Source organism: Dipteris shenzhenensis, chromosome 24 (genome assembly GCF_047967505.1).
Source record: "Dipteris shenzhenensis isolate YYH24624 ecotype China chromosome 24, Dip_SZ_1.0, whole genome shotgun sequence".
Lineage (NCBI taxonomy): Eukaryota > Viridiplantae > Streptophyta > Polypodiopsida > Gleicheniales > Dipteridaceae > Dipteris > Dipteris shenzhenensis.
In genome coordinates, this window is record NC_141619.1 from 46,141,016 (window position 1) to 46,167,456 (window position 26,441).

General features: G+C 42.0%; 1 protein-coding gene across 3 annotated transcripts; it reads left to right on the plus strand.

Annotated features, from left to right (window-relative positions):
• Positions 1-134: 134 nt before the first annotated feature.
• Positions 135-25,145, plus strand: LOC147886679 (zinc finger CCCH domain-containing protein 58-like). 3 transcript variants are annotated; one of them, XM_087395152.1, is made up of 7 exons: positions 135-727; positions 1,017-1,180; positions 1,283-1,342; positions 2,948-3,070; positions 3,353-3,649; positions 23,859-24,182; positions 24,411-25,145. In XM_087395152.1, exons 1-7 carry the CDS (start codon positions 574-576, stop codon positions 24,744-24,746), a joined length of 1,458 nt encoding a protein of 485 aa, XP_087251278.1. In that variant the 5' UTR covers positions 135-573; the 3' UTR covers positions 24,747-25,145. The 3 variants fall into 3 exon arrangements, with proteins under 3 accessions (XP_087251278.1, XP_087251279.1, XP_087251280.1); XM_087395153.1 differs by having other exon boundaries at positions 24,417-25,145; XM_087395154.1 differs by having other exon boundaries at positions 23,940-24,182.
• The last annotated feature ends 1,296 nt before the right edge of the window (positions 25,146-26,441 follow it).

The window sequence follows — 26,441 nt, forward strand, 5'->3', positions numbered from 1 at the left end:
CTATTTGATAACTTTTAAATTACGATATTATTGTTAATGGAGGGGGTTAATTATAATTACGAAAGTAATGGGGGACACCTTTTCAGCGTTCATCGTCGTCGTCGTTCATCATCATCATCATCGTCAAAAGGCTTCGTCTTTGATGATATTGCGCTTTTGCTCTGCTCCTCATCTTTTAGTTGCTCTACAACCCAATTCTCCGCCTCGATCGCATTGCCCACATTGCCTCCGTGCCGTGAGGGGTGGAGACAGGGAGCGAGCGGGCATTCTGGGCACTCTCCGCTTTCCATTTGGTGAATGAGGGGCACAGAGTTCGCCCCAGACCCAGACCACCTCCACAGCGACAGACACAGAGAGAGAGAGAGAGAGAGCGAGAGAGGGAGCGAGAGAGGGAGAGAGGGAGAGGGACTCGGGAGGGAAGAGAAGGCACCAGAGAGGGAGAGAGGGAGGGAGACCGAGAGAGCGAGAGGGAGAGAAGAGAAGCGAGCGGACAGGGAGAGAGAGCGGGGGAACCCATTTCTCCCTTGAACTTGCTTCGCTGCCCGCACCTCTCCCTCCCCAGCGCATGATTTCATGGAATACTATGCTTCGCTTCCTTCCCCTTCCTCCCCCTTCCTCACCCACCATCGCAATGACCCATCTCCAGCTCGCGTTCTCCCCGACCCTCGTGGCCTCCCTCCCCATGCCCTTGCTGATGTGCCTGTGACTGCTGAAACCGGTCTTGAAGGTGAATTCATATCGTATTTCGTCCCGATTCCTTGGTCGGGGATCGTAGATTGCTGCAATGCAGATGGTGCTCAAAGATCGGGTTTTAGTTACGCATGCCCGATACGATCGTTTGTATTGATCTTTAGGATGCTTGATCTTTGGCTACCAGCTTGTATTCCGATGCCAGTGCATGCAGCCTCACCGACCGGTGCATGATATTGTTTGGTTTCGGGCGATCCGCTTTTCGTGAGACGACGATCGTTTCTGCGCTTCACGTTATTGATTTGGGTTGTCTTATCTGTGTACAGAGAGCTTGCTGCAGATGACGCTGTATCCTCCCGTTGGAATAGATGCTTCTGCAGGCCCCTATCCCGAACGACCCGGCCAGCCCGATTGTGTATACTACCTGCGCACTGGCACTTGCGGATACGGTGTCAATTGTCGCTTCAACCATCCCGGTGTAGACAAATTGGTAGATTACTTATACCAATGCAAGTGCGGCTACGTGATTGTGCAGATGTGCTCGTGTGAATTAAACAGGCCTTTTTTCTCATCATATACTTGTTGTGGTCAGCAAATACCTGCGCATGACAAGGACGAGCTCCCTGAAAGATTTGGGCAACCGGAATGTCAGGTACTAAATTTTTAGCTCAATCATGTTACAGTTTAGAGATGTATACTCCCCTTACACCACCTCGGCTATCCAATAGAGGCATTGCTGGTTCAACGGGATGTAGGTAGTGGACTTTGGTCCTTTCTCGGGGGCTTCATACATTTTTATCATGCCTCTGTTGGATTTGACGATTTCGACAACCCTTATCACGTCTTTTGAAAGATCTTGCCCCGTACAACTGGTACTCTTTTTGCACGAGCTCGGGCTGATATTAGGGGGCCAAGATGTTAACCTGGTACATGCCAAAATTGTGTCCAGCGTCGAACCTCTCACACCCTGGGCTTTGTTCAATCGTTTCTATATTATATGAATCGAATTCCAATCAAGGCCAGGTCCTTATATACCCTTCTGGATGGGCTGCGGAGATGCCAGTTATGTTTAGTCAGGAATGGGTCATCACTGTCCTGAGTTTTTCCTGCAAAATGCTTTGGTCTTGCGTGTATCACCAACGGAATGGAGTTCAACAGTGAAACCTCTACTTTGTATGTCTAGGACTAACACTGTGGGTTACCTTCAATTCTTCATCTCTTTGTATATTGTCTAAGTCGCTGCTAATTGCCCTTGATACATTTCTCCTGTCTATTCTACGTTCCCTTTCATATCTCAAGTCAGAGAATGCAAACTGGGGGGGACGTCTTTTTCTCCAGCTGAATTGATTTGCACTCTTGAAGGCGCTTGTATATCAACTTCAATGGTCGGCTGTTGTGTCTACCTACACGTTTTGCGATCATTTTTGGGCAGTGAGTGGGTCCTTGATTGGTCTTTGCAAAGATAAACATCCAAGGACGAAAATGGTTGTGAACGGAGAAACTTATCCCACAGAGTTTGTACTTTAACTTCTGCGGATCACAATGTCTTCAACTTGACATAAATATTTGCATTGTTTGATATGCTTCCATGTTTTCTTTGTTTTCTGTCCAAGAAAAACATTTTGGGACGCTTTGGACCTGGATTTAGATACAGGACAAGGGCAATCTTTTGATCTGAAGGTGGTGAAAGTAAGCACGAATCAAATCTTGCATTATGGCATCATCAGTGTCTTCTTCATTCAATGCATGCTCCTCTTCATTGCATCCATGCCGTGGGGATTGCCTCCTTTGGTGGCATGATCCTCCCTTAGAACACATCTATGCCTCAATGATAGACGGGACTCACTGATAGATGGGATTCATGGGGATGATATTTCATTATGCATGATGGAGTTTATGGTTTTTAACCTTGTGACTGTCATGGTATTGAAACTGCACTATTTATGTTTTTAGAGGAAGTGTTTGGGCATGTTCTTGGATTCATATATATACGTATCTCAATCTGCCATTCTTTGTGGCAGTTAATTTTCTTGGGTTGCTGCTCGGTCCATGTGCCCAATGATAGGATTTGAGCAATTTGTTTTATGGGTGCCTTTTCTCGGTCCCTTTTGCTAGGATCTCTCTCTCTTCCTGCCCCAAACGATATCTGAATCTTCCTGTGGCCTACATCCTTTAGCGCTAGAATTCATTATTCTACAGGGCCCTGCCTGTCTTTCAAGACTTCTAATATTTTGTCATACGTGTATTTTTTGTGCAGTATTACATGAAAACTGGAACATGCAAGTTTGGGGCAGTGTGTAAATACCATCATCCCCAACAGAGAACTGCGTCCACTGGTGTACAAGTGCAACTTAATTTCCTTGGTCTTCCTTTGCGACCGGTCTGTGAGAATGAACTACCTTTTCTTTTGGCCATGCTGCTGTGCGTGTTTGCCCTTTTTATGACAAGTGTAATTTGTAGGAGGCCTTTGCGATAATGAGGTTAATGCTGTTTCCACATAATGTTTGCATTCAAGCTGGCCTTACATTTAAATTGCTCATTTGGTTTGTTTAAGTGAGCTTTTGAACATTTTGATCTTGATTCTGCCTTGGCTTGCTAATTGTCCAACTAAGTTTTGTTAGAACTGACAGTTGTTTCTGTAAAAACATGTTATGTCTTCCAGGCTGAGAAGGACTGTGGCTATTATCTGCGAACAGGGTCCTGCAAGTTTGGTACTACTTGCAAGTTTCATCATCCTCAGCCTACAGCCCTCGGGACAGTTGTGCCGCTTTCAGGTTCTCCCTTGTATTCAACCAGTGCACCTGCATCACCTACACCTTATCAAGCAGCGCTACCGTCTTGGTCAATTGCAAGGGCTCCTTATATGCCTGGATCAGGACTGCCAGGCCCATCGTCTTACATGCCAGTTCTTGTATCTCCTCCTCAAAGTCTTTCAGTGCCTGGGTGGAATGCATATCAAGTAAGGCCTTTTTTTTCTCCCATGATTTCCGGGTTTAAAAGTCTCCTTAGATCTGTCTGTAGTCCTTTCGTAAGATGGAATTTAACGGATATTAGTTATGCAAAAGAACATCAGAGGAAGTGCATTTGTATATGTGCTCTGTTCTGAGATCCAAAACGAGATAAAACTGCTGGAATGAGAATCCAGGCTTTCCCATTGTTAACATGTACTCGGTCTTAAAATTGATTACGTTCACCTTAAGTCACTGCTGGAATGAAGTGCCTCACTGGAATATGCTTGAATCTAGAAATAAGATAAGTATCTGTTAGCCAATAATGTCTAGTGACTTCTGGTCATAGGTAGCGTAGCGCTATTGGTGGTATAGCACCAGCGATCCTCTAATTGTGACGATTTGAGAGTCCTCTTCGCATGCTCACTCAAGAAACGTAATTGGAGAGGTATGATAATTGCAAAGTGATTGCTGAGAGTAAGTTGCAAGAAAGTACTTATGAGAGTCCCTGCTGTAGAGGCTGGCTGGAGGCAGTGTGGAGGGAAACCCGCCAAAGCTGAAGGGACTACTAGAGAAGGCTGAGGTGCTGCTGAGGCTAGACTACTGCTGGAGGCTGATGCAGAAATGAGGAGGTGATGGCCTGTTCTAATATGCTTCTATTCTTATTAACCTACACAGACTGTCAGTCTGTAAACTGGCATGCTTGTCTGCATGCTGTACATCCTAACCTGTTGACCACTATGCCTGGTGACAGCATAGGGCCTATTGGTGGTAGCATCAGCCATCCACATGCTCATGCAGGAAGCATAATTGGAGAGGTATGATAATTGCAAAGCAATTGCTGAGAGTAAGTCTCAATTAAGTACTTACGAGTCTTGGGCTGCTTGCCTGGCAGCCGTACATGGACTGCTATTGTGCTGTTTGGGAGCTCTTGTGGCGGCCCTAGATGGCTGTAGATGTCTGCTGTCCTTTGCAGTCCCATGTGGGCCGCTTGCATGGCAGTTCTACATGGACTGCTGTTTGGGAGCTCGTGGTGCCTAGATGGTTATAGATGTCTGTGACAGTGGGGTCTCATTTCACTCGTTTCCACATTTCCTAGTGTAGAAGGCCCACAGTTTTTCTTGTCCAAAGCCAATAAATAGACCTTCTACATTCCAGATGTTGATTCTTTGAGCCCCCCCTTTTTTGGTTTTTGGTCATTACTGTTGCTTTGCCAGCCTTGACAAAAGGCCATTTTGCATCTTTCTTTGCATTATGCACTATTTCTACCTCTAGGATCATTGTTGCTTTGTGAGTTCTTCGTTTACCCAAATTGAGTGCTGCTTGTGCTTCAAAACCTGTATGCTAGCTTGAGCATCTTGGAATTTCATGATGAAATCTCTGGGTCTTTTCCCTTTGATCCCAAAAAGGCCTTTTGTTGTTGATGTCTAGAGATGTGCATGGTGCTGCCTAAGCATTTATTGAGGGTCTCATTGGTGTTCTCATTCTTCTTCTTTTCTAGCCCCACTATTTAGAGATTTAGGGCTTCTTTTGTGCTCTTTTGTTTTGACTCTTCTTGTTATTGTTTTTCATTTGGAATTCACTAATTCATCCAAAGCAGTAAAATGCTGGTGATTCCTCACTTTGCTGTCTTGCAAATGGCGTGTATCCTCGCGTATTGTCCACTTCTTGAACTTTCAGCTTTGTTGTGTTGACTTTTCCATACCCCATATTGTCTTTTACTTCTATGTTTTTTTGAGATTGAAGAGAGCTTCTTCTGTGAATTAAAGGCAACTTCTTAGTCGGTAATTCTCTTTGACTTGGTTTATAGGTTTGTATGCATGGAGTAATACTTTTTAAATTACTCTTTGCTAGCCTCATGGTATAATTTTTCCCATGAATCTCTTGTTAGAATCATGCGAGTTAGTAAATGCCCAATCAATTTCTCAATATTTTTGCCACAGACTTGTTACTAAACTCACAACAATATTGTGAATTTAACTCAATAGCAGAAGGAAACTTACATCAAATATATCCTGTCATTCAGAGATTTTAACAGCAGCTGAACTTATAAGTTGCGGAGTAAAAATGACACGAGGTCGTTAGGGTGCACATGAGGTTGCATCGCCTCTCTAGGATTGCTGATCCAATCCTAGGACATTTCTATTTTCATTGCCAACTAAGAGAGAGACAATTTTTAAATTGCGGGTAAGATTCTAAGGCCTTGACTCTAATGAGTGTTAGTCATATACAATTGATATAACAATTATGTGGTGGTGAATTTCAAGTTAATTTCGTTTGATAATAGCAAGAAGAGTGCTTTTAGAGCCCACGGATCTGTATTGCATATAACTCATACACTCTCATTGTGCTTCCCATACCTTGCATTCTTTCTTTGCATTAGTACCACAACACGCCTCGTATGCCCGCATCACATCACTTGTCACATGCACCCTTTGTTGAGAGTTGTGGTGCCATGAATACATGTAGAGCAAAGGTATGAGTAAAGGGCAAGTTGCCACATGGCATGGAGGAGATATCCCACATGTGAGCAAGCATATGGATGTAAGTACCCTCACCTATAAAAGGGAGGTTCATTTGAAGTAATATCAATCAAGCACTTTGTACTATCTCAAGATTCTCTTTATGAGTCCAAGTTAATATATCTTGGAACCAAATTGACTTGAGTTATAGATCATGATCACTCTTAGGATTCATCCACCTTAGATTAGTATTGTCATTTTTTGATTGAGAGGTTTCCGTCTACATCTAAGAGACATCTCTTCCATTGAGAGATTGTGTGAAAGAGAGACCCATGTTATTCTTCTGATAGTTTTTGGAGAGAGAGAGCTACTTTGAGTGATTATGGTTCTCGAGAGGTCCATTTCATGAGTGTTGAGAGAGGTGTGAGCAAGGCAGGCTCAATTCTTGAAATAGAGGGAAGGATCCTCAAGGCTCTTTGACCTTGACGACCACAAAAGCACCTTCATGCTTCCAACGTCCAACTCAAAGCTCATGGGCAGCCCATCTCTCCTCGACTCACGATAGCTCCAAGCGCGTCCATAGCCAACATGCCTACAAGCTCCAATAGCTCATGCTCCTAGCAGCGCCTTCACGACGGACTGTGAAAGGTAGACCTCTCCAAATCGTCTGCCTTCAGCCAGCTCCATTCCATTTGGCTCTAGAGCTTGTCTAACAACGACCTTAGTTGCAGCATGCTTCATACAAAGTCTCTCCTTCACCAAACGGCTACTCCAGTCCATCGCGATGCTTGTCCCTCCTCCCAAGTAGCAAGAAGGACGCCCATCAAATGAATTCTGTAGCCTCTACTATATCTGCTTCCGGCTCACAAGAAGCACGTCCATCAAATGAATTGTGTAGCCTCGGTTGCAATAGTAGATCCACCAAAGCCAGTAGTAGTGACTTTAGCTCTAACGCCTTAACGGCCGCTTGCATCTCCTTCACCACCTACAACTTCATTGCGCCAAAGCTCACGCAACTGACCCACAAGCATTCCATCTGTAGCCTGGTCTTCTCCTACTATCTATAACCAAGGGCTCTAGCCTCTACTGCATCTTTCTCAACAAAATGGCGTCGCCTTCTTCGAATCTCTATTGCGTCAACCGTCGTTGCAGTTTCAAAGTTTTTCCCTCTCATTTTTCCGAAGGTATCCTACAAGTGACACATGGCAGATAGACTTTTTGCCCTGGGTTGGATTGGTTTGGTCAGTGCTCTAGTCTTTGCCACGTGGCAGATAAGTTGGTCAAACTAATTGTGGTTAAGTTAAACCATGGTTGAGGCTTAGGGTTAGGTTTATGCCACATCATCATGCCACCTAAGCACACAGTAACCCTTGCTAAGTACAGTATGGAATTTTGCATGTGAATCCCTGTGCCACATTAGCAAAGGCCTTCTCTTCTTCACATAAACTTCGACAAGGCGCAACTTGCAATCTAGAAGAAATTTGCACATGCTCCAAAAAGAAAAAATAATCGATTTTTCGAGCTCTACGCACCTGTCAAGTCAGATTTTTTGTATGCAATTAGACATTGCCAGATTTGAAAGTATTGTCAATTGGTAAGACCTTTGCAATGGCAATACGTACCCCAACTGTTGAGAAATTCACCGGGGAAGGATTTCATACCTGGTCTACATAAATGAGGTATCTTCTGATGCATCAAAAGCTTTGGAAGACTGTAAAAGAAGACATACCCACAACACAAAATGATGCGTGGAAGGAAAAAGACGAAGCAGCACTATCACTCATTGGATTGCACTTGGGTCCAAACATAATTCATCGTATAGACTCCAAGGATCATGCCAAGGATGCATGGGATGAGTTGAACACAGTGTTTAGTGCAAAAGCCAAAAACCAAGAAATCCATCTTAAGATTGAATTCTATGGTATGCACATGGGCTTCAATGAATCTATGGCACAATTTGTCAATAAAATCAAAAGCATTATGACCCAACTAGAAGGCATAAATGCAAAAGTAGGGGAGAAAGATGCACTTGCAATTCTCCTTAAAAGCATGCTTGTAGAGTACAATGCATTGACAACCACTTTAAAGAATTTGCCGGATCCAAAGTTTGAGGAATGTGTATCCTCTCTTCTTGAAAAAGAAAGAGAGTTAAAGGCATCGCATTGACATCTACTTTAACACGCATCAGCTGGGACACAAGGAAGAAGATTGCAGATTGAAGAACCAGCAGGTCAACTACATAGTATCATTATCAAGCCATGAGTCAAAAGGTGACATCAATGGAATGTATTGAGAAACTAAAACCTTGCTAACCTTGCCTATATTTTGTAAATCAAACCTGACCACCTGAGAGTAGCCATGTAAGCACCCGGGGGTGGATTTGATCTTGTAACTCACATCTAACCACCTTGCAGTAGCCAAAGGATCATGGCACCAAGGAGAGGTGTTGAGAGTTGTGGTGCCATGAGCACATGTAGAGCAAAGGTATGAGTAAAGGGCAAGCTGTCACATGGCATGGAGGAGATATCCCACATGTGAGCAAGCATATGGATGTAAGTACCCTCACCTATAAAAGGGAGGTTCATTTGAAGTAATATCAATCAAGTACTTTGCACTATCTCAAGATTCTCTTTATGAGTCTAAGCTAATCTACCTTGGAACCTAATTAACTTGAGTTATAGATCATGATCACTCTTAGGATTCATCCACCTTAGATTAGTATTGTCATTAGAGTAGATTAGGATCCATAGGAGAGCTCGGTCCATGTGATTCAACACCCTTGCACTTGGGTTCAAGGTGACACTGTTCCGACGCTTGATTGGTGGGAAGATACTTTCACGATTGTGAAAGATTTACCTAAGCCCATCGTGATACGTGGTGAACGGAGCATACCAAGGATTTCGTTAATCTCTCATATTTAAGTAGGTCACGCCGCCCGCAAGAGTGCCATGTGTGCACTTGTCTATGTCCAGTGCCAAATCACTGCAGTTCAAGGTGCTCCTCTGATGGAGCAAGCAATGGTGGATCTACTCCAAGAGTTCAAAGATATCATGCTCCGGGACGATCTGCTGTCCCAGCTGTCTCCCAACCGACTGGAAGACCATCACATCGATCTACTTTCGGACTCGATATCTTCAAGTAAGTTTCCTTATCGACTTTCAAAGTCGCATCAATCTACTTTCGGACTCGACATCTCCAAGTAAGTTCCCTTATCGACTTTCAAAGTCTATGGAGGGGGGGGGTTAGAGCAGCAATTGTCTCAATTACTACGCACAAGGTTTATTAGACCTTCTTCGCCTTTTGCTGCACCTATTTTATTTGTGGCAAAGAAGGATAAGTCTGCACGACTATGTGTCGACTACAGAGCACTCAACAAGCTTACGGTAAGCAACAAGTTTCCTATGTCCCGCATCGAGTACATCTTGGAAAGACTCAATGATGCAAAGATTGACCTTAAGAGTGGCTATCATCAAATCCATATTTTTGAAGTTGACATTCCAAAGACAGCTTTTCGAACTGAGCGAGCTCATTACGAGTTCGTCGTCATGTCCTTTGATCTGAAGAATGTACCATCATTCAATAAGATGATGTCCCGGATATTCGCAGAGTATATTGGGAAGTGCATGTTTATCTTTCTCGATGATATCCTTATCTTTTCTGCGACAGCCGAGTAGCATATTAAGGATGTGCAATGTATCCTAATAGCATGAAGGCACGTACGCGGAGTCAGTAGAGTTTGGCACGCAGTTCCAGTTAGCCACGACGCTTGCTCCAAGCTATTACTCATTAGAGGACGGTTGGTTTTTCTATAAGAAAAGATTATGTGTACCTAAAGATAAACAGTAGTTGCTTCTTCATGATGTCCACGATGCCCTTATCGGTGGTTATAGAGGTATCAACGGGACTTTGGAGAAGTTAGAGCACTATTTCTATTGGCCAAAGATGCGGAAGGATGTAAATGGCTATGTGCATAATTGTCAAATATGTCAAAAGGTCAAGGCTTCCCACAAGAAGGCGATTGGCTTACTTATGTCATTGCCAATCCTCAATGGTCCTTTTAAGACATTTTTCTATTGGCCGAAGATGCAGAAGGACGTATATGGTTATGTACATAATTGTCAAATATGTCAAAAGGTCAAGGCTTCCCACAAGAAGGCGACATGCTTACTTATGTCATTGTTAATCCTCGACGGTCCTTTTTAAGACATATGTAAACAAACGGCGAGCGTTGAAGATGTAGCTCGTTTGTTTATCAAGTATTGGTATTCCATTGAAGGGTTGCCAAAGACATCACATTTGACAAGGACTCCAAGTTTACGCCTAACTTTTGGCGAGTCGTGTTTGATAATTTTGGTACTAAGTTGCAGATGTCTAGCGCTTTCCATACGTATGGTGAGATGGAAAAGTATAATGGTATGGCATATGATATTTTGGAATCATATTGTTATGATGCTCAAGGAAAGTGAGAGTAGTTTCTTTCGCTTGTGCAGGCCATTCTGAACGATACCTATTCTTCGAGTATTGATCGCACACCTTATGAAGCGGCGTTTGGACGGCGGTTTACCTCACTCCTCACCTGGATGGTGTCTCCATCTCTTGAAGCTAACAAAACCATTAAATCAATGGCAGAGATTACGGAGTCCGTGAAAAGCCGCATTGCTAAAGCTCAAGCATTGTATACGTGTCAAGTTAACAAATCCAGACGAGATGTCTAATATAAAGAGGGTCAATGGGTGTATTTACGCATTATCAACCAAAGATTGAAGCAGGTGGACAAGCGATGTCTTAAGTTGTCCTTCAGGAGCTTCGGACCATTCCCTATTATTCAAAAGATCAACGATGTCTCAATGAAGTTACGCCTACCAGACAGTTGGACTATGCACAACGTGTTCCATGTAGCTTGGTTGAAGCCATATTTGGACCTCCTCTTTTAGAGATTTCCGACGAGCAATAACTTGAAGTTTTTGATGAAGCTGAAATGTTGCAGATAGAATAGATCCTTCTTCATAAATTCAAGCATGGGTCATGATGCAGGATCCGTGAGTTTTACATCAAGTTTCGTGATCGAGGTACCCATGAAGCAGTGTGGTTGGACGAAGATTTTTTCCAAGAGTTTCCCCAGATATTGACGGACTACTTGGGAGCAATGAACCTACCGCCAAGTTAAGGAGGATGGAATGCCACATGCACCCTTGCACTTGGGTGCAAGGTGACACACTGGCTACATCGACAAGTGCATTATAGTTCTCAGATAGGAGATTTTGTTGTATGCTGTGATTCCTTTGTGAGCCCTTGTCCAGGGACAGTCAAGCACAAGCTACATAGGTCAGTCTCTCAGCCTTAGGTCAAGTCAGTAATTTAGTTCTTGTTCACTAGTACCCATTGGAGAACAGAAGGTTAAGTGTTTCCATCTTAGAGGTTAGGTCTTATCTAGGTTAAGAGCCCATTGGAGAACAGTAGGTTAAGTGTTTCCATCTTAGAGGTTAGGTCTTAGCCTAGGTTAAGAACCCCTTTAGGGCCCCCAAAGGCTGGACAGGTAAGCAAGGAAGGCAGCTTGCAAAGGCTGTCCAAAAACTCCCCTGGGAAATGAGCCGGGGAGGGCTTTTATAGGTTGGTTGTAGGCCAACCAGTTTGTAAAACAGATCGACCCAGTCGACTGTTTACAGACTGGGTTGGCTCAGTTCCAGCCCTATCAAAAGACCCCTTGGTTGTCCTTTTTCCTCATTCAGTGCTCCTGCCTTTTTCCTCATTTAGTGCTCCTGCCTTCAGCTCTCCTACAGCTCCACTTCAGCCTCCTTGTGTAGCCCTTGAGATCCTCAGATCTGGCTCTGCTCTAGCCTCAGTCCCTTGGCCATCAGTTCAGCCTGAAGGTGATCACACAGCTCAACAGTCGGAGGTTTGGACCAGCAAAAGGAGAGAGGTTTGGACACTGTTTCCTTAGCTTTCTCAGCTCTCTTTTACAGTTTACATAGCTCACTCTTGGCTCTATATTTGAGTCATCTCTTAGTTCTCTCATAGGATCTATCACTCCTAGTTTTCACTCTCTCACTCACGTAGTAACCCTGCCTTCTGGTAGACAGCACAAGTCTCTTCCTTGCCTTGCAGAAGCATCCTACATCGTCAGTGTGGACAGCATCAAGGTCTCGGTATTGGTCAGCGTTGCCTCTCAGGTATTTGGGTTTGCTATACGTGTGCACAGTGAGCTCTTTAGTAGTGCGTTCCGTGCTCTCTCAAAGAGTGTTCTTTGTATTTCTCAGTTCTCTAAGTATAAAGCAAATTCTCCCTTGAGTGGGGAAGGGGGTCCTCAGTGGGTACAGAGACTCGATCGGTTGTCGACTCTACTCTCTCTCTATCCTCATCTCCTTTCTCTCTCTATGGTAAACAATGCTCATTCCTCGCTAAAGGTTTAAAGAAGGTCTTGCTGTGAATTACACGATCAGATTACCGTTGCACGTTGCTCTCTCAAAGAGTGTTCTTTGTATTTCTCAGTTCTCTAAGTATAAAGCAAATTCTCCCTTGAGTGGGGAAGGGGGTTCTCAGTGGGTACAGAGACTCGATCGGTTCTCGACTCTACTCTCTCTATCCTCATCTCCTTTCTCTCTCTATGGTAAACAATGCTCATTTCTCGCTAAAGGTTTAAAGAAGGTCTTGCTGTGAATTACACGATCAGATTACCGTTGCACGTTACATCACTTCCATATGTATGCATTCCTAGTACATTGCATAGCATCACTCTCTATTCCTTGGTTTCATAAAGTAAGAAGTACGTCTCCTCAGTAGCATTTGCCTCTTGATGCCTCTCTAGCGTACATTGTCTTTTTGCAATCCCTTGCTCGTGCTTCGACAACCCTCTTAGCCTCAAGTGACATGTATGAAGCATGCTTTTCAGTGCCTCCTATTCGTATTTTACAAAGGCCCTTCAAACCTTGGATTGGAGCATGGAGCTCCCTTGGATGCCAACATTTTGGCAAGTGAAGGCGACATTGGACAAAGTGTCTGTTCTCGAAGGGTTGAGGTAGTGCATGTTCGGACTGGCGGGATTGATGCTTTGTCATCCACTATCCTCTTTTACCCCTTCTTCTCCTTGGCCCTTCCCATTGTCCTGCCTTGCCTCCCTCTTTCTTGTTTTCGCTCTCTGTGGGTATCCGAGCTTCTTGTCCTTGAGCTCCTCTTTTCTTTCAGTCTCTCCTTGCTAGCCTCCTAATCCTCGGCCCCTCTTTTTTTTCTTTCTCTTCCTCCTTCCTTTCATGCCTTTTCTTTCCTTTTTCCTCGGGAACTCTCTGCACCTCAATGCTAGCATAATTGCTAACATAATAGGTACAAGGACCCTTCCAAGCCTAGCCAGAGTAGCTCCCATGGCAACATCCTTGACTTCCACTTCCTACCATATCACGCTTCTCTCCCTCCTCTTCTTTTGACTCGTCCTTTCTTTGATTTTAATCCCCCAGACCCCTGTCGACCCCCTATGTCTACCTTCTTTTCCCTCTCCCTTTTTTTTCTCAGCCTTTACCCCTTCCCTCCTCCCTCTAGTCCTATCCCTCCCCTTGTCCCACTAGAACCCCCCCTCCCTTTCGAGGCGTTAGGGATGATTTGGGATTACTCACCCTTGAAACCACCAGCTAAGGTGTATCGAAGCTGAGAGCATTCGTTGTAGTGAGGGACTTTTTTTAATCTTCCCTCAATCCTCCCCATGATTTGGGCAGTAGTGAGTTGGGATGTGCATGGTTTTCCCCGATGGCTAATCTTGAGATAGGAGTCTAACAATATGACAGTGTGGCGGAATATGCATATTTATGGCACATGCCTTAGCTTTGGAGGTTTTTGACTAGGGAGAATTAATAGGAGCAGAGCCACACGTGTGGGCATACTGGTTGGGGATCTCCGTATTGGATCCTCAATGTTTATGCACCGGTGTGTCACCAACTAAATGGCACTTTTCGGAGGTAGCTCAAGGAGTCTCTTTGAGGTGGACTCCTAGATTGTTAGAGGAATTTCAGGTGGACTCCTAGATTGTTAGAGACCTCAACAATCTGGAATTCGAGGAGGGCAAGCAACAAGGGGCGCCTTTCTGTATCAAGTTGGAGATGACCAAGGCACTGCATTTGAAGATGCTAATTGTCGAGTGTGTGGGGTCTTGTAAAAAGAATCATACAAACACATACGTGCGATCAATAAATACATGCATAAGTGATAAATGAGAAAATGTATATGGATATGCTAGTTTAATGGAAAATGATCTTATGAGAAGCACATGGATCATAAACAAAGAGGGCTGTTTTAGCATGAATCATTTCCTAGGACTTGAGAGGTTGTGTTGTAGATTTTCCTTACCATCCGGTGATTGCTCTCTTAATAATGCCTTCGGTTTGTAATCACTTGAGTATCACAATCTAGACATAGTTTTATCTTTTGGGAGTAATGATGAAGGATTGAATCATCGCTTAATGATACTAAAGTGTAGAAGGAGAGTTTTGTGTCATTGTTCTTTTCCTCATGTATCTCATGTTGCATCTCGTCCATTTCATCAAGAATACCATCCCGAAAATCCTCAGTCTCTTCATGTGATTTTAGCCTTTGAAGAAGCTGCTTCTCGTATATAGCATCTTGTATCACCTCAAGTATCTCTTGGAAAGCACGTGATACATGGCTTTGGAATGCTTCAAGCTAATCATAGGTTGCTTTTTGTGGCATCTCATGTTGTTTTTGCGGCTGCATGTCCAAGGTGACGTTCTTGGTCGTCGTTTGAGAGCCATGAAGACATAGACGACTAACATCACATTGCAATCACAAATTCAAGCAATCACACTATAATCCTTAGGTTGGTTTGGACTAAGGTATGTTAGGAAAAATTGAAATTCATCATGGAATATCAACTGGAGGCTTTGATACTAATATAAAGTTGTGTAGATTAACATAAATACCCAATAAAAATTTCAATGCCTATTTGAAATTGTTTACTTAACTCAGTGCAATACTTAGAATTTAATTCGTAGTAGGGGTAAACTCACATTAAATACATCGGATCATAGTTCACATAATATATCACGAATCTTACATAAATTATGAAGTAAAAGAGATGAAGGATTGATGGGGCACAAATGAGATAGTGTCCCCTCGTTACGATTGATGACTTGACTCAAGGATGTTCTTACTTTTGTTTCCAAATAAAAGAGATTCAAGCTTTATAAGTTGCGAACCAAATTCTAAGACCCCAAATAGATTGTTTGGCATAGATACAACTCAAATGATAATAATGTAGTGTCTAGGTTCAAGAATCAAAATTTATTTGATGACAATCCAAGAAAACGATCCCGAGAAGAGTGGTGTGAGCACTTGTGGTTCCTCCAAGGCATCTAAAAATAGATGCTAAACCAAAGAAAGGCTAGATAGGAATGGTGGCAATTGTGAAGAACCAGACTTTTCGAGAATGCAAATGTGTGCAATGCATGCAGAATTTGAATACCAATTGGCCCTCTAATGGGAAAGAGTGCCCTTGTGAGAGAACTTGTTTCTATTTTGACCTACATGCAAGGTGGGAGAGAGATGGCGGATGAATGCAATGTGGCAGAGAGAATGCTATGTGAGATTCATAATGAAAGGGTATCATTAATGTCCCTTGAGATCACTCAAGTTCCATCTTCCCATTTACATCTACCCTTATCCTATCACCCATGCACCTACCATTCAATGCACTGTAATGCACCCTTCCCTTTTCTATTGTCCCTGGACTTAGACACGTGTGTGCACATTTTTATTACTAATCATTGGTCAATGTTACATAGTTTTGTGGTACTATTTACACCGCTTGATTGATCATAAATACAAACATATAACCGCACCATCAAATTGGTGCCTAACAATAATAAGGTTCTAATGACTATTAATTAACTAAATAATCATCCTCTTGCTTGAATGAGCAGAAATCCTCTTTTGGATTATTTGCTCGTCTCCTCCTCTTACGTGCACTTTCTCTTGTTACTTTTGCAATTGCATCACCTCTTTATAATCTAGGAGTATATGTGGAAAATTTGTAAAGAACTCTTCTTCCATCCATTGTGCATCACTAGCTGGCTGGTTTTTAAACTTCAGTAAATATCTCTTCGTTCCATCAGTACTCTTCTCTTTATGGTACACAATCTGTTCTGGAGTAAGAACTTCAGTCCTATCTTCAAGTTTAGGTTCTTCTTGATGCTGAGTATCCAAAAACGCAGAAGTATTGCCATGGTATCTCTTCAAATTGCTCACATGTAAAATATTCTTCATACGCCAGTGGGCTGGTAATTTCAGCTCATACGCTTTGGATCCTTCTTTTGGATATAAAGCTGGTGAAATCTGAAATGAACCATAAAACTTCGGTGCTAATTTGACATGTTTTGTACTTCCTCTCACTGACTTGATTCTTCTTTTATCAATCTCAGTAAAACCCAATCATCCTCCTTGTAATAAACTTCTTTTCTTTTTTTATTGGTTGCCTTGGATTGTTGAACCTGGGCCTTCTTAATATATTCTTTTACTTGCTCAATAACCTGTGACATATCCTCAACAAACTGGTCAATAGCAAAAATTTGCTCCCCCAAGTGAGTTATTGGAGTGGGTAAACATTGCCCATACATAATTTCAAATGGAGCTTTCTTGGTGGAAGTATGTACAGTGTTATTATAAGCAAACCCTAACATGGGTAAGAACTGTGGCCACCTTCTAGGTTGGTCATGGACATAAGCTCGAAGTAAGCTCGAAGTAACGTAATTATGGTTTGCTTTGGCATTCTCACTTTGTCCATCTCCTTGAGGATGGAAGGTTGTAGTAAATTCAGTTTGGTTCCGAGATTCTCTAATAGGGCTGTCCAAAAGTTGCTAATGAAATGGCCATCATTGTCTGATACAATAGATTTTGGTAACCCATGTGACCTAAAGATTTCCCTAATGAATAACCTTGTTGTTTCAAGAGCAGACAACTCTTTTTTATAGGGAATAAAATGAGCCTGTTTACTCAGCCTATCTATAACAGTGAAAATTTGCTCAAACTGACCAACCTTGGGGAAACCTGATACAAAATCCATTGTAATGTGTTCCCACCTTTCAAAGGGAATAGGCAAAGGTTGCAAAATACTAGCAGCCTTAATTGTGTCAGATTTAATGCACTGACATACGTCACATTGTTGAACAAAGGTTGAAACTTCTTTGCGAAGTTTAGGCTAATGGAAGTACCTCTCAGTGAAACTTCCGTCTCCTTGAGGATGGAAGGCCGTAGTAAAATTCAGTTTGGTTCCAAGATTCTCTAATAGGGCTGTCCAAAAGTTGCTAATGAAATGGCCATCATTATCAGATACAATAGATTTTGGTAACCCATGTAACCTAGAGATTTCCCTAATGAATAACCTTGTTGTTTCAGGAGCAGACAACTCTTTTTTACAGGAAATAAAATGAGCTTGTTTACTCAGCTTATCTATAATAGTGAAAATTTGCTCAAACTGACCAACCTTGGGGAAACCTGATACAAAATCCATTGTAATGTGTTCCCACCTTTCAAAGGGAATAGGCAAAGCTGCAAAAGACCAGCAGTCGTAATTGTGTCAGATTTAATGCACTGACATATGTCACATTGTTGAACAAAGGTTGAAACTTCTTTGCAAAGTTTAGGCCAATGGAAGTACCTCTCAATATTGTTAATGGTCCCTCTAATGCCTCTGTGTCTAGAATATGGACTCGCATGTAACTCACTCATGACTAGATACCGAAATGTTTTGTATGGCACGTCCCAACAATAAGTGTCCATCCACGATGGAATAAGTCTCTAAACCCTCGACCTTGTTACGTTGAATCTTCCTATAAATTTCAGCGAAGTCCTCATCTAAAGGATAAGCAAGCTTCAACCATCGCTCCTAATGATTTCTCCTTAATCACAGAAATGTGATTAACTTGGGGCCATCTACTCAAAGCATCAGCTACTAAATTCTCTTTTCTTGGCTGATATTCAATATTTGGTTGCCCAAAGGATTGAATATATTAAGCCCATTTGATTTTCCTTAAAGAAACAATGGGTTGAGAAAACAAGTGCTTTATACTTTGATGGTTAGTCTTAATCTTGAAAGTAGAACCATATAGATAATGCTTCCATAACTTCAAAGCATGAATGACTGCTAGTAACTCCTCCTCATACGTGATATATTTCAATTCAGCCCCTTGAAGTTTTCTACTCTCATAAGCAATGGGATGCCCTCCTTGCATCAATACTGTCCCAATCGAGGTACCGCTCGCATCCGCACATACAACAAATAACTCTTTGTTCATGTCCAGAAGTGTTAACATTGGTGCATTGACCAATGTTCTCTTAAGCTCCTCAAAAGCTACTTGGTGAACCTCTCTCCACTTATACAAGGAATGCTTCTTCAAGAAATCTGTTAGTGGAGAAGCAAGACGTGCAAAATTCTTAATGAATCTACGATAATAACTACACATCCCTAGAAAGGATCTTAACTCATGTATATTTTTGGGCATTGGCCATTCAATTATGGCCTTGATCTTATTAGGGTCAACCCGAATTCCCTTAGCAGACATAATGTGTTCCAAATACTCTATTTTTGTCTTGAAAAACTCACTCTTCTTGGTATTTAGGAACAATCGATCCTTCCTTAGGAGCTCCATCACCTTAGCAAGGTGATCCTTATGCTCTTCCTCAGTTTGGCTGAAAACTAAAATGTCGTCAAAGAAGACTATGACAAATTTTCCCAAGTAGGGTCGCAAAACCCGTCTCATCAGCCTACTAAAAGTGGTTGGAGTCGCAAAACCCATCTCATCAGCCTACTAAAAGTGGTTGGAGTTAGGCCAAAAGGCATGACCAAAAACTCGTAATGTCCAGTGAGAGTGCAAAAAGCAGTCTTATGCTCATGTCTATCTTTCATCCAAAGTTTATGATAACCGAATTTCAAATCCAATTTGCTAAAAGCTTTAGCATCTTTAAGCATATCCAATAAATCATCCACTCTTGGAATCGAATATTGGTTCTTAATCGTAAGTTTATTCAAAGCATAATGATCTATATACATACGATATGATCCATCCTTCTTCTTGACCATTAATATAGGTGCTTCAAATGGAGAATTGCTTGGTCGAATGAGGTCTTTTTGCAATAGATCTTCAATTCAATTTGTTTTTCCACCTCTATTTCTATCTTGTTCATCTTGTATGGGGCTCTACATGGAGGCGAAGCTCTTGGCTTTAAGTCTATGGCATGATTATCTTCTCTCTCCATAGGCAATTCGAATGAGTCATCTCTTGAAAATCGATCCTCATAAGCTCTAAGGAACTCATTTCTCTCGTGATCTTCTTTTGAGATATGAAGATCTCGTGAATCCCGTATATACACAAGATTACAATCCACCTCTCTTTTTACCAATCTTTTTGCTTGGGTAGAAGTAATCAATGGAATTGTATACACGTCTCGATCCCCTATGATCCTTATGTTTTCATCCTTAAGTACAAAGCAACAATGATGAGTATGAGGATGAATAGCAGCGTTAAAATCATACCGCCATGGTTTACCTAGAATCATGTCAATGTCTTGTAAAGGAGCTACTAGAAAATCCCTTCGATCTCTATATTTTTGTATACGAAAATGGATATTTTGTACTATGGATGTGTCTTCTTCATTATGTCTCCTAAAAGCTCCTGAGAGTGACATGTTTTTTATAGGTTCTGGTTTAAGATGGAGTAATTTTACCAATCTGTCACTCACTAGGTCATAATCTAGGAGAACCACTATTCTCTGTCCATTCATGAATCCATAAACCTTAAAAAGATCACGAGGCCCAAAGGTATTGATTGAATGGATAGCATTCACTATTGGTTCAAGAGTCATGGTAGATTTCGAGGGTGACAAGGTAGAAGCCTCACCCTCTTGCTTGGATGTCTTGGCTTTCCCTTTTACTGAATTCGTCTTGGTAATTTCAGCCAAGAGAACGGGACACTTATGCCATACGTGCCTTGGCTTATGTTTCTTACACCTGAAACATTTGCCTTCCTTAATCAACTTCTTCTTCTCTTCGTCCGTCATAGAAGGAAATGACACCCATCCAGCACTTGATTGGCTGTTCACATTCCTTACAAGAGCTTTACCCTTTTCTTTATTATTCTTAAACTGGTTTGGTTTCCTAAAAGTGGGTATGTTGTTGGTCTTAGATGTTGACCCACCCTCCTTATTGAAGGGTTTACGAGGAATCAATTTTCTTTCGGCTAATTCAGCCAGCTTAGTGAGGTCCTTAAGCATGGTTGGGTTAAACATTTCAACCTCGTATCTTACTTTTGGGCTTAAGGCTGTTAAACTCCTATCTTCCTCACTCTTTTTGGGTAACTCTAGAGAGAGTTTCCAAAACCTGGCTGAAAAATCTGCATTACTCTCATTATCGAAATGCCTAAACCTCTCCCAGTGAAAGGTTAGGTTCTCTTCATGCCTCGGTGGCATGAAAGTGGCTTTCAGTTTCTCCACAAACTTAGCCCATTCATGAAAAGGATCTTTTTCTATTTGTGACAAAGACCACCACATTAGAGCATCCTTTTGTAGATGCAATGCATCAAGGGCAAGCTTCTCTTGCTCGGTCTTGTCTTGATGGGCAAAGTATAGCTCAAATGGCGAATCCAATTGAGAATTTAATCAGTCTCTCTTGTCCCATCATTTTTGGGGAACTCGATTCTCTCTCGCGGTTGGAATTTGGATCTCTTAGAAGGGGTAACTCTTCATCCCCAAAGTTTAAATTCCTCTTAGTCCCTAATCTTTTCATAATGGACTGTTCAATCATATCGCTAAGTTGGAAAATCAGCTTATCAACAGGAGTCTCCTCTCTTCCTCTTGAACTTGGATTATAATCCATGTGTGTTGGGTTTCGAGTTGAAGGCGTAAATTGATCACCTTGTTCTTGGCTGGTCTCATTTCTTCTCTTATTACGAAAGGAGAACTCCCTATCAAGAGGTTCTTGAAGGAGAGACTGCCGTAAATCTATTTGTGGATTATCATACTCAAGATGTGTGTAACTCTCACCTAATCCATCCTCTTCAGGAGGGAGTCGATCCTCTTCAGGAGGGAGTAAAGGTTTTCTTTTTCTCTCTCCCTTGGGTAATGGAGGAAAAGGAATAAGTTCATTTCTTTATCTCCCTTTACCTTCCATTCTTTCCTTTTAGTAATACAAGAGAGAAAATGACTTGCTGTAATTTCAGAAAAAAGGTTTATTTTACAGCAAAAGCCAAGTGTAGTAGAGTTAGTGATACTTATCCGACTCCCGCTTCGCTTGTGTCCAAAAACCTCTTCAAATGATCTCTTCTTCCCTCTCTTTTATGCTTTTCTTCTTGTATTTTTGCTGTAAACTGGTACACTCCATTTGGGCTACTTATTTTGAGTGGATTGGAGCTCTAGATACTGTTATAGGGGGTACTTGGTGGGTGGATAATCCCCTTGAAATCTTGTTCCGATCCGACTTTCCGTTTGCGAGAACGGGGGGGTCTCTTTTCCTCATGGTTTAAGGATTTTAAGGATACATTCACACGAGGGGGAGTCACCCCGTTCACCGTTCAAGGGCAAAATTTTCTAAGAAATCTCTTCACTCAGACCCTCAAGAATTCAGGGTTTGGAGGGAAGGAGAAGTCGGTTTTCAGCCCAAATAAATCATTGTGTTTGTAGTATCCAAACTTGACTGTTCGTTGCGAACGCATGTCGGGCGAAGGTTCCGTCATTCGATTTCGATGTTCCGCACTCTCAGACGTTGCTTGCTTCTCCGGTTCACCACCCCGTACTTTTCGCCATACGTGAGTGTCCTCGTTGTCACGCTTGTCACGATTGTGTGCGCTGCTCTCTCTCTCTTTTCTCGTCCCGGTCGTGGACTGTCACCGCTTTGATACCAAATGTGAAGAACCAGACTTTTCAAGAATGCAAATGTGTGTGCATGCAGAATTTGAATGCCAATTGGCCCTCTGATGGGGAAGAGCACCCTCGCGAGAGTACTTGTTTCTATTTTGACCTACATGCAAGGTGGGAGAGAGATGGCGGATGAATGCAATGTGGTAGAGAGAATTCTATGTGAGATTCACAATCAAAGGATGATACCCTTTCGTTAATGTCCCTTGAGATCACTCAAGTTCCATCTTCCCATATACACCTACCCTTATTCTATGACCCATGCACCTACCATTCAATGCACTCTAATGCACCCTTCCTTTCCTATTGCTCCTAGGACCTAGACACGTGTGTGCACATCTTTATTACTAATCATTGGCCAATGTTACATAGTTTTGTGGTACTATTTACACCGCTTGATCGATCATAAGTACAAACATAACCGCACCATCAAATTGGCCCTAACAATAATAAGGTTCTAATGACTATTAATTAACTAAAAAATCAATTTTCTTGTCATGACAGCAATTAATCCCCCAACTATTTGTAGAAAATTACAACCAACACAAGGTTATGAAATCTAGTAAGCAAAAAGTGAGACTAAACTATATGTATGTAGGTCTAAATCTACGATGCTTTTGCAGCCCACAATTAAAACATGCAAAACCCAAACCTAATGTGCACCTAAAGCAAGCACTCTTTTTAATCGGATTAAGTGCTATCTGCAATAATACAGAGAATCTTTGCAATGGCTACATAGTTTTACCCATTTTATCTGACTTTATTTTGTTTCTCCAAGTACATTTAAAATTCTACAGTGCTTATGGCCATGTATGTTGATATCTCTGAATTGCTTAGTTTCTTGCCACTGATCAAGCTACACAAGTGACATAGTTGTGTTTAGATTGGTCATGTTAGCATGTGAGGATTGCTCTCCATGTTCCCGTTTTTAGCCATGGGAAGCATGTTGCTATCTGCCCTGCTATGATAATAGGTACATGTAATGCATACTAGAAGTGCAAATTGTGGCCCCACTACCTAGATTACATTGTCAATGTAAGGGCAGAAGGGAGAGATGTAGTCTTGCAATGTGGAGGCAGAGAAAGCAGCAGCATGTGGTTTGTTTGAACAGCCTTTTGTACTACTATAAGATAGTGAATGAGCCTCGTGAGTCATTTGAAGAGACTGCCTAGATAAGATTACAAATTGTCATGGGGAAAAGATAGAAAGTGAGCAGTTAAAAAGGTGAATGAGCATGCAAATTAAGTTGTGCAGCTTACATAGGATGAAAATCATCAAGGGTGTTTACTGTTGGAGGTTTAACATTCAATGGGTCAGCAAGGATGATGCATAGTTTGGAGTCAGAAGCTGGTGACCATGAGGCTCTCATCTCAAATAACTGGAATGCCTTTGTGCCTACAAGATTAAGCATACTAGTGAAAGCATGGGGTTACTGAATATATCCTGTGGGGATCAATTTTGATGAGTATCTGTCAAATATAAGCATGTTGGGCATGATGTGTCAAATAGCTGGTGAATGCCCTGAACTTTTCCTGTGCTGATCTTTTGCAGAAAGATGACAAGGAGGAAAACTTAAATTGCCCCATTAATATACAAAAAATCTTGAAATTTAATGAACATGGAATCAGATGCAATGTGATGAGCAAAGGTCATGTTGACTTAATCATCAAAACCAAACTCAGCAGTTTGTAAAAGAAATATGGTACAAGTATCTCTATAGAAGAGGCAATACCTAGGAAAAAAATCATTTCTGGCGACCTTTTTTTACTTGCTTTGGAGGGTTGGATGTTCAATTGCTGATGCTTGGTACCTTGGTAGGGTCATCCTGAACGCTCTCATCCTGTTTCTTTAACAGGGTCCATTTACTCAAATGCCTTCTCCCAATAGACGCCAGCAGGCTTTGACAGGAGGCTTTGTTTATGGTACTGTGACACAGGAATTGGATGCAACTGCAGCAGGTACGACAGGGTCTGGTGGTTTTACATCCTCAACAGCATCTTCTTCAGTGCATCCAAGGGACACCACCTTTCCAGAAAGGCCAGGGCAACCAGATTGCCGTCATTTTATGAAGACAGGGGACTGCAAATTTGGTTCTAGTTGCAGATTCCATCACCCTAAAGACAGGGCTATCTCCTCAGTCCCTTCTGCGTTAAGTCCAATGGGACTTCCAATTCGTCCGGTGAGATTTCACAGCTCAATGGATGTTGTGCTCAATATTATTGTCGGCATGTTGTTTTACTAGATGGGCTTTGCTTTTAAGTAGTTTTTTGTCAACTTGATGGCCTGTGGTCTTTTTACTCGTAAAATGACTCCCCATGGCAAATACCTTCCTCATATTATATTAAGGTTTGTTGTTCATATGAAATTTAATGCCACATCTCTGCTTTGTTGTTGACATTCCGAACAGGGACAGCCTCCTTGTACATTCTACATCAAATATGGCATCTGTAAATTTGGACCTACGTGCAAGTTTGATCATCCTATGTCTGGACTTTCGTACAATCCATCGACATCCTCTCTGTATGATGTGCCTATAGTTCCATATCCATCTGGATCTTCTCCAACGACTGTCACATCTACATCATCAGAGAGGTCCCATCAGACTTCTAGAGTGGAAGAGGTTGTACCATCAAACCCAGATAAGCCCGACTCTCAATCTGTGGGAAATGGCGACAGTGGGAAGATGGTATCAGAAGAAGCATCTCATGATGACACAGGTGTGGGAGAGAGTCCTAAGGTTTGATACATGCGGTTTGGCTAATTTCCCCCCCAAAGTGGTCCAAGTGATTGAATCCCATATCAAATGTCTCAAGAGAGAACATGTTCATGCCAAGGAGCCATTGAAAAATTCTTGGCTTTTGGGAAAGATGGGCTGATGTTCAATTGCCCTTTCACGGAAATTTAGGGACTTGTGGAGCCAATTTCTCTCTCAAGTCCAGTTTTCTCTCAGCCTCTCTACAGGTAGTGTCAATAAGGGGACCAGTGTCTCTGGAAATATTTTTCTCGTTCACGACCTGTAAAGACTGTTGAAAATCACCTCGTATTACGAGGCTCACAGTTGTGTGAACACAACGCCAACTGTTGTTGCAACAATTTCATTTGTTCAGTGCACTTCGTACAAGTTATTTGTGGCCTACTTTCTTCCCTGTTTATTTTGGCTTTCCTACGAGCAGAGGATTTTAGAATTTCTTGGATACAGAATGGTCTAGGGTCTAATGCTGATGTGCTCTTAATAATATCCTTTGATCATGTGACATTGGTGTGAGGATAACTAGATGTGCTTCTGGTTAGAGTGATGATATTTTTAGGAGTCACCAATTTACGATTTGCTAGGACCATGAAATTGCAGACTAAAGACTTGGTATATTGCTGTTCAATGTTTCTATAAAAAAGTGGTACTAGTGTAAACTGATTATCAAACATTCTGTGTTGTTACCCATTAAGTTACGTAACGCCATTGGTTTAGTATTTGAGAATTGATATATTTGTACTACCCTTGATTGATTACCAGAATTTTTCTGATGTTTTCATACCTAGAGTTTCTCGTTATAATATGTCTATCAATGGTGGAGTCCATAGTTTTCTTGGAGCTTCTCTAGCAGTTAGGGAACTAGTGTCACCGAGAAACTCTCATATGCTACCTGTAACTTGCGTGGTCTGACCAACAGTAAGTCAATTATTGCAATTTATACAGATTTAGCTTTGTCCTTTCCTTTATTTAGAACAAGTTTTTTGGATGCAGAGTGGTAAAGGACTTGATGCTTGTCTATTTCACTCGTATGGTTGTTTGGTTGATTGGCTGTGATGGGGATGAAAGTACTCAGGAAATAACTTCCAAGCTGCAAACAAAGAACTTCCAAGCTGAATGAAAAGGAAGCTGCAAACGTGGAAGGTCATGATATTTTTTACTTGAGGGTGGTACAACTTATTTCATGTTGATCTTAATAGGAAAGGAGGAGAAAACCTTGTCCTTTCATGAAGTTCATGGAATGTCCTGAAGTTAAGAAAATCCCAAAATCTCCCTCTTGCTTCATAGCTGTAATGGCATGCCACTGGAGTACATGATACTGCTGGGAGTCACACCCCAGCGCGTTCGAGTTAGACCAATTAGCACATCAAATGGTAGAGATGTCTTGGATCTCTAGGGTTTCAGTTTGTCTTTCAATTTGGAAAACAGCCACTCAAATCTGTTTAGAATAGAGAATAATTCCTAATGGGTGCAAAGGAGATTAAGTCAGCAAAGAATTGGAGACAGATTCTTGCCAGATTGCAGTTTTAGGCCAGCAAGCATTTCTTGAGAGAGCATAGAACTATAAGTTGAGATCTACAATTGGGGTGATGAGGGCAGAACGGAACTGGGAGCAATAGCCTTGGCCACAGTTTGCACGAAACATTTGAGGCTGAGATTGGCCTTAGGCGGTGAGAGCAATAGCACTGA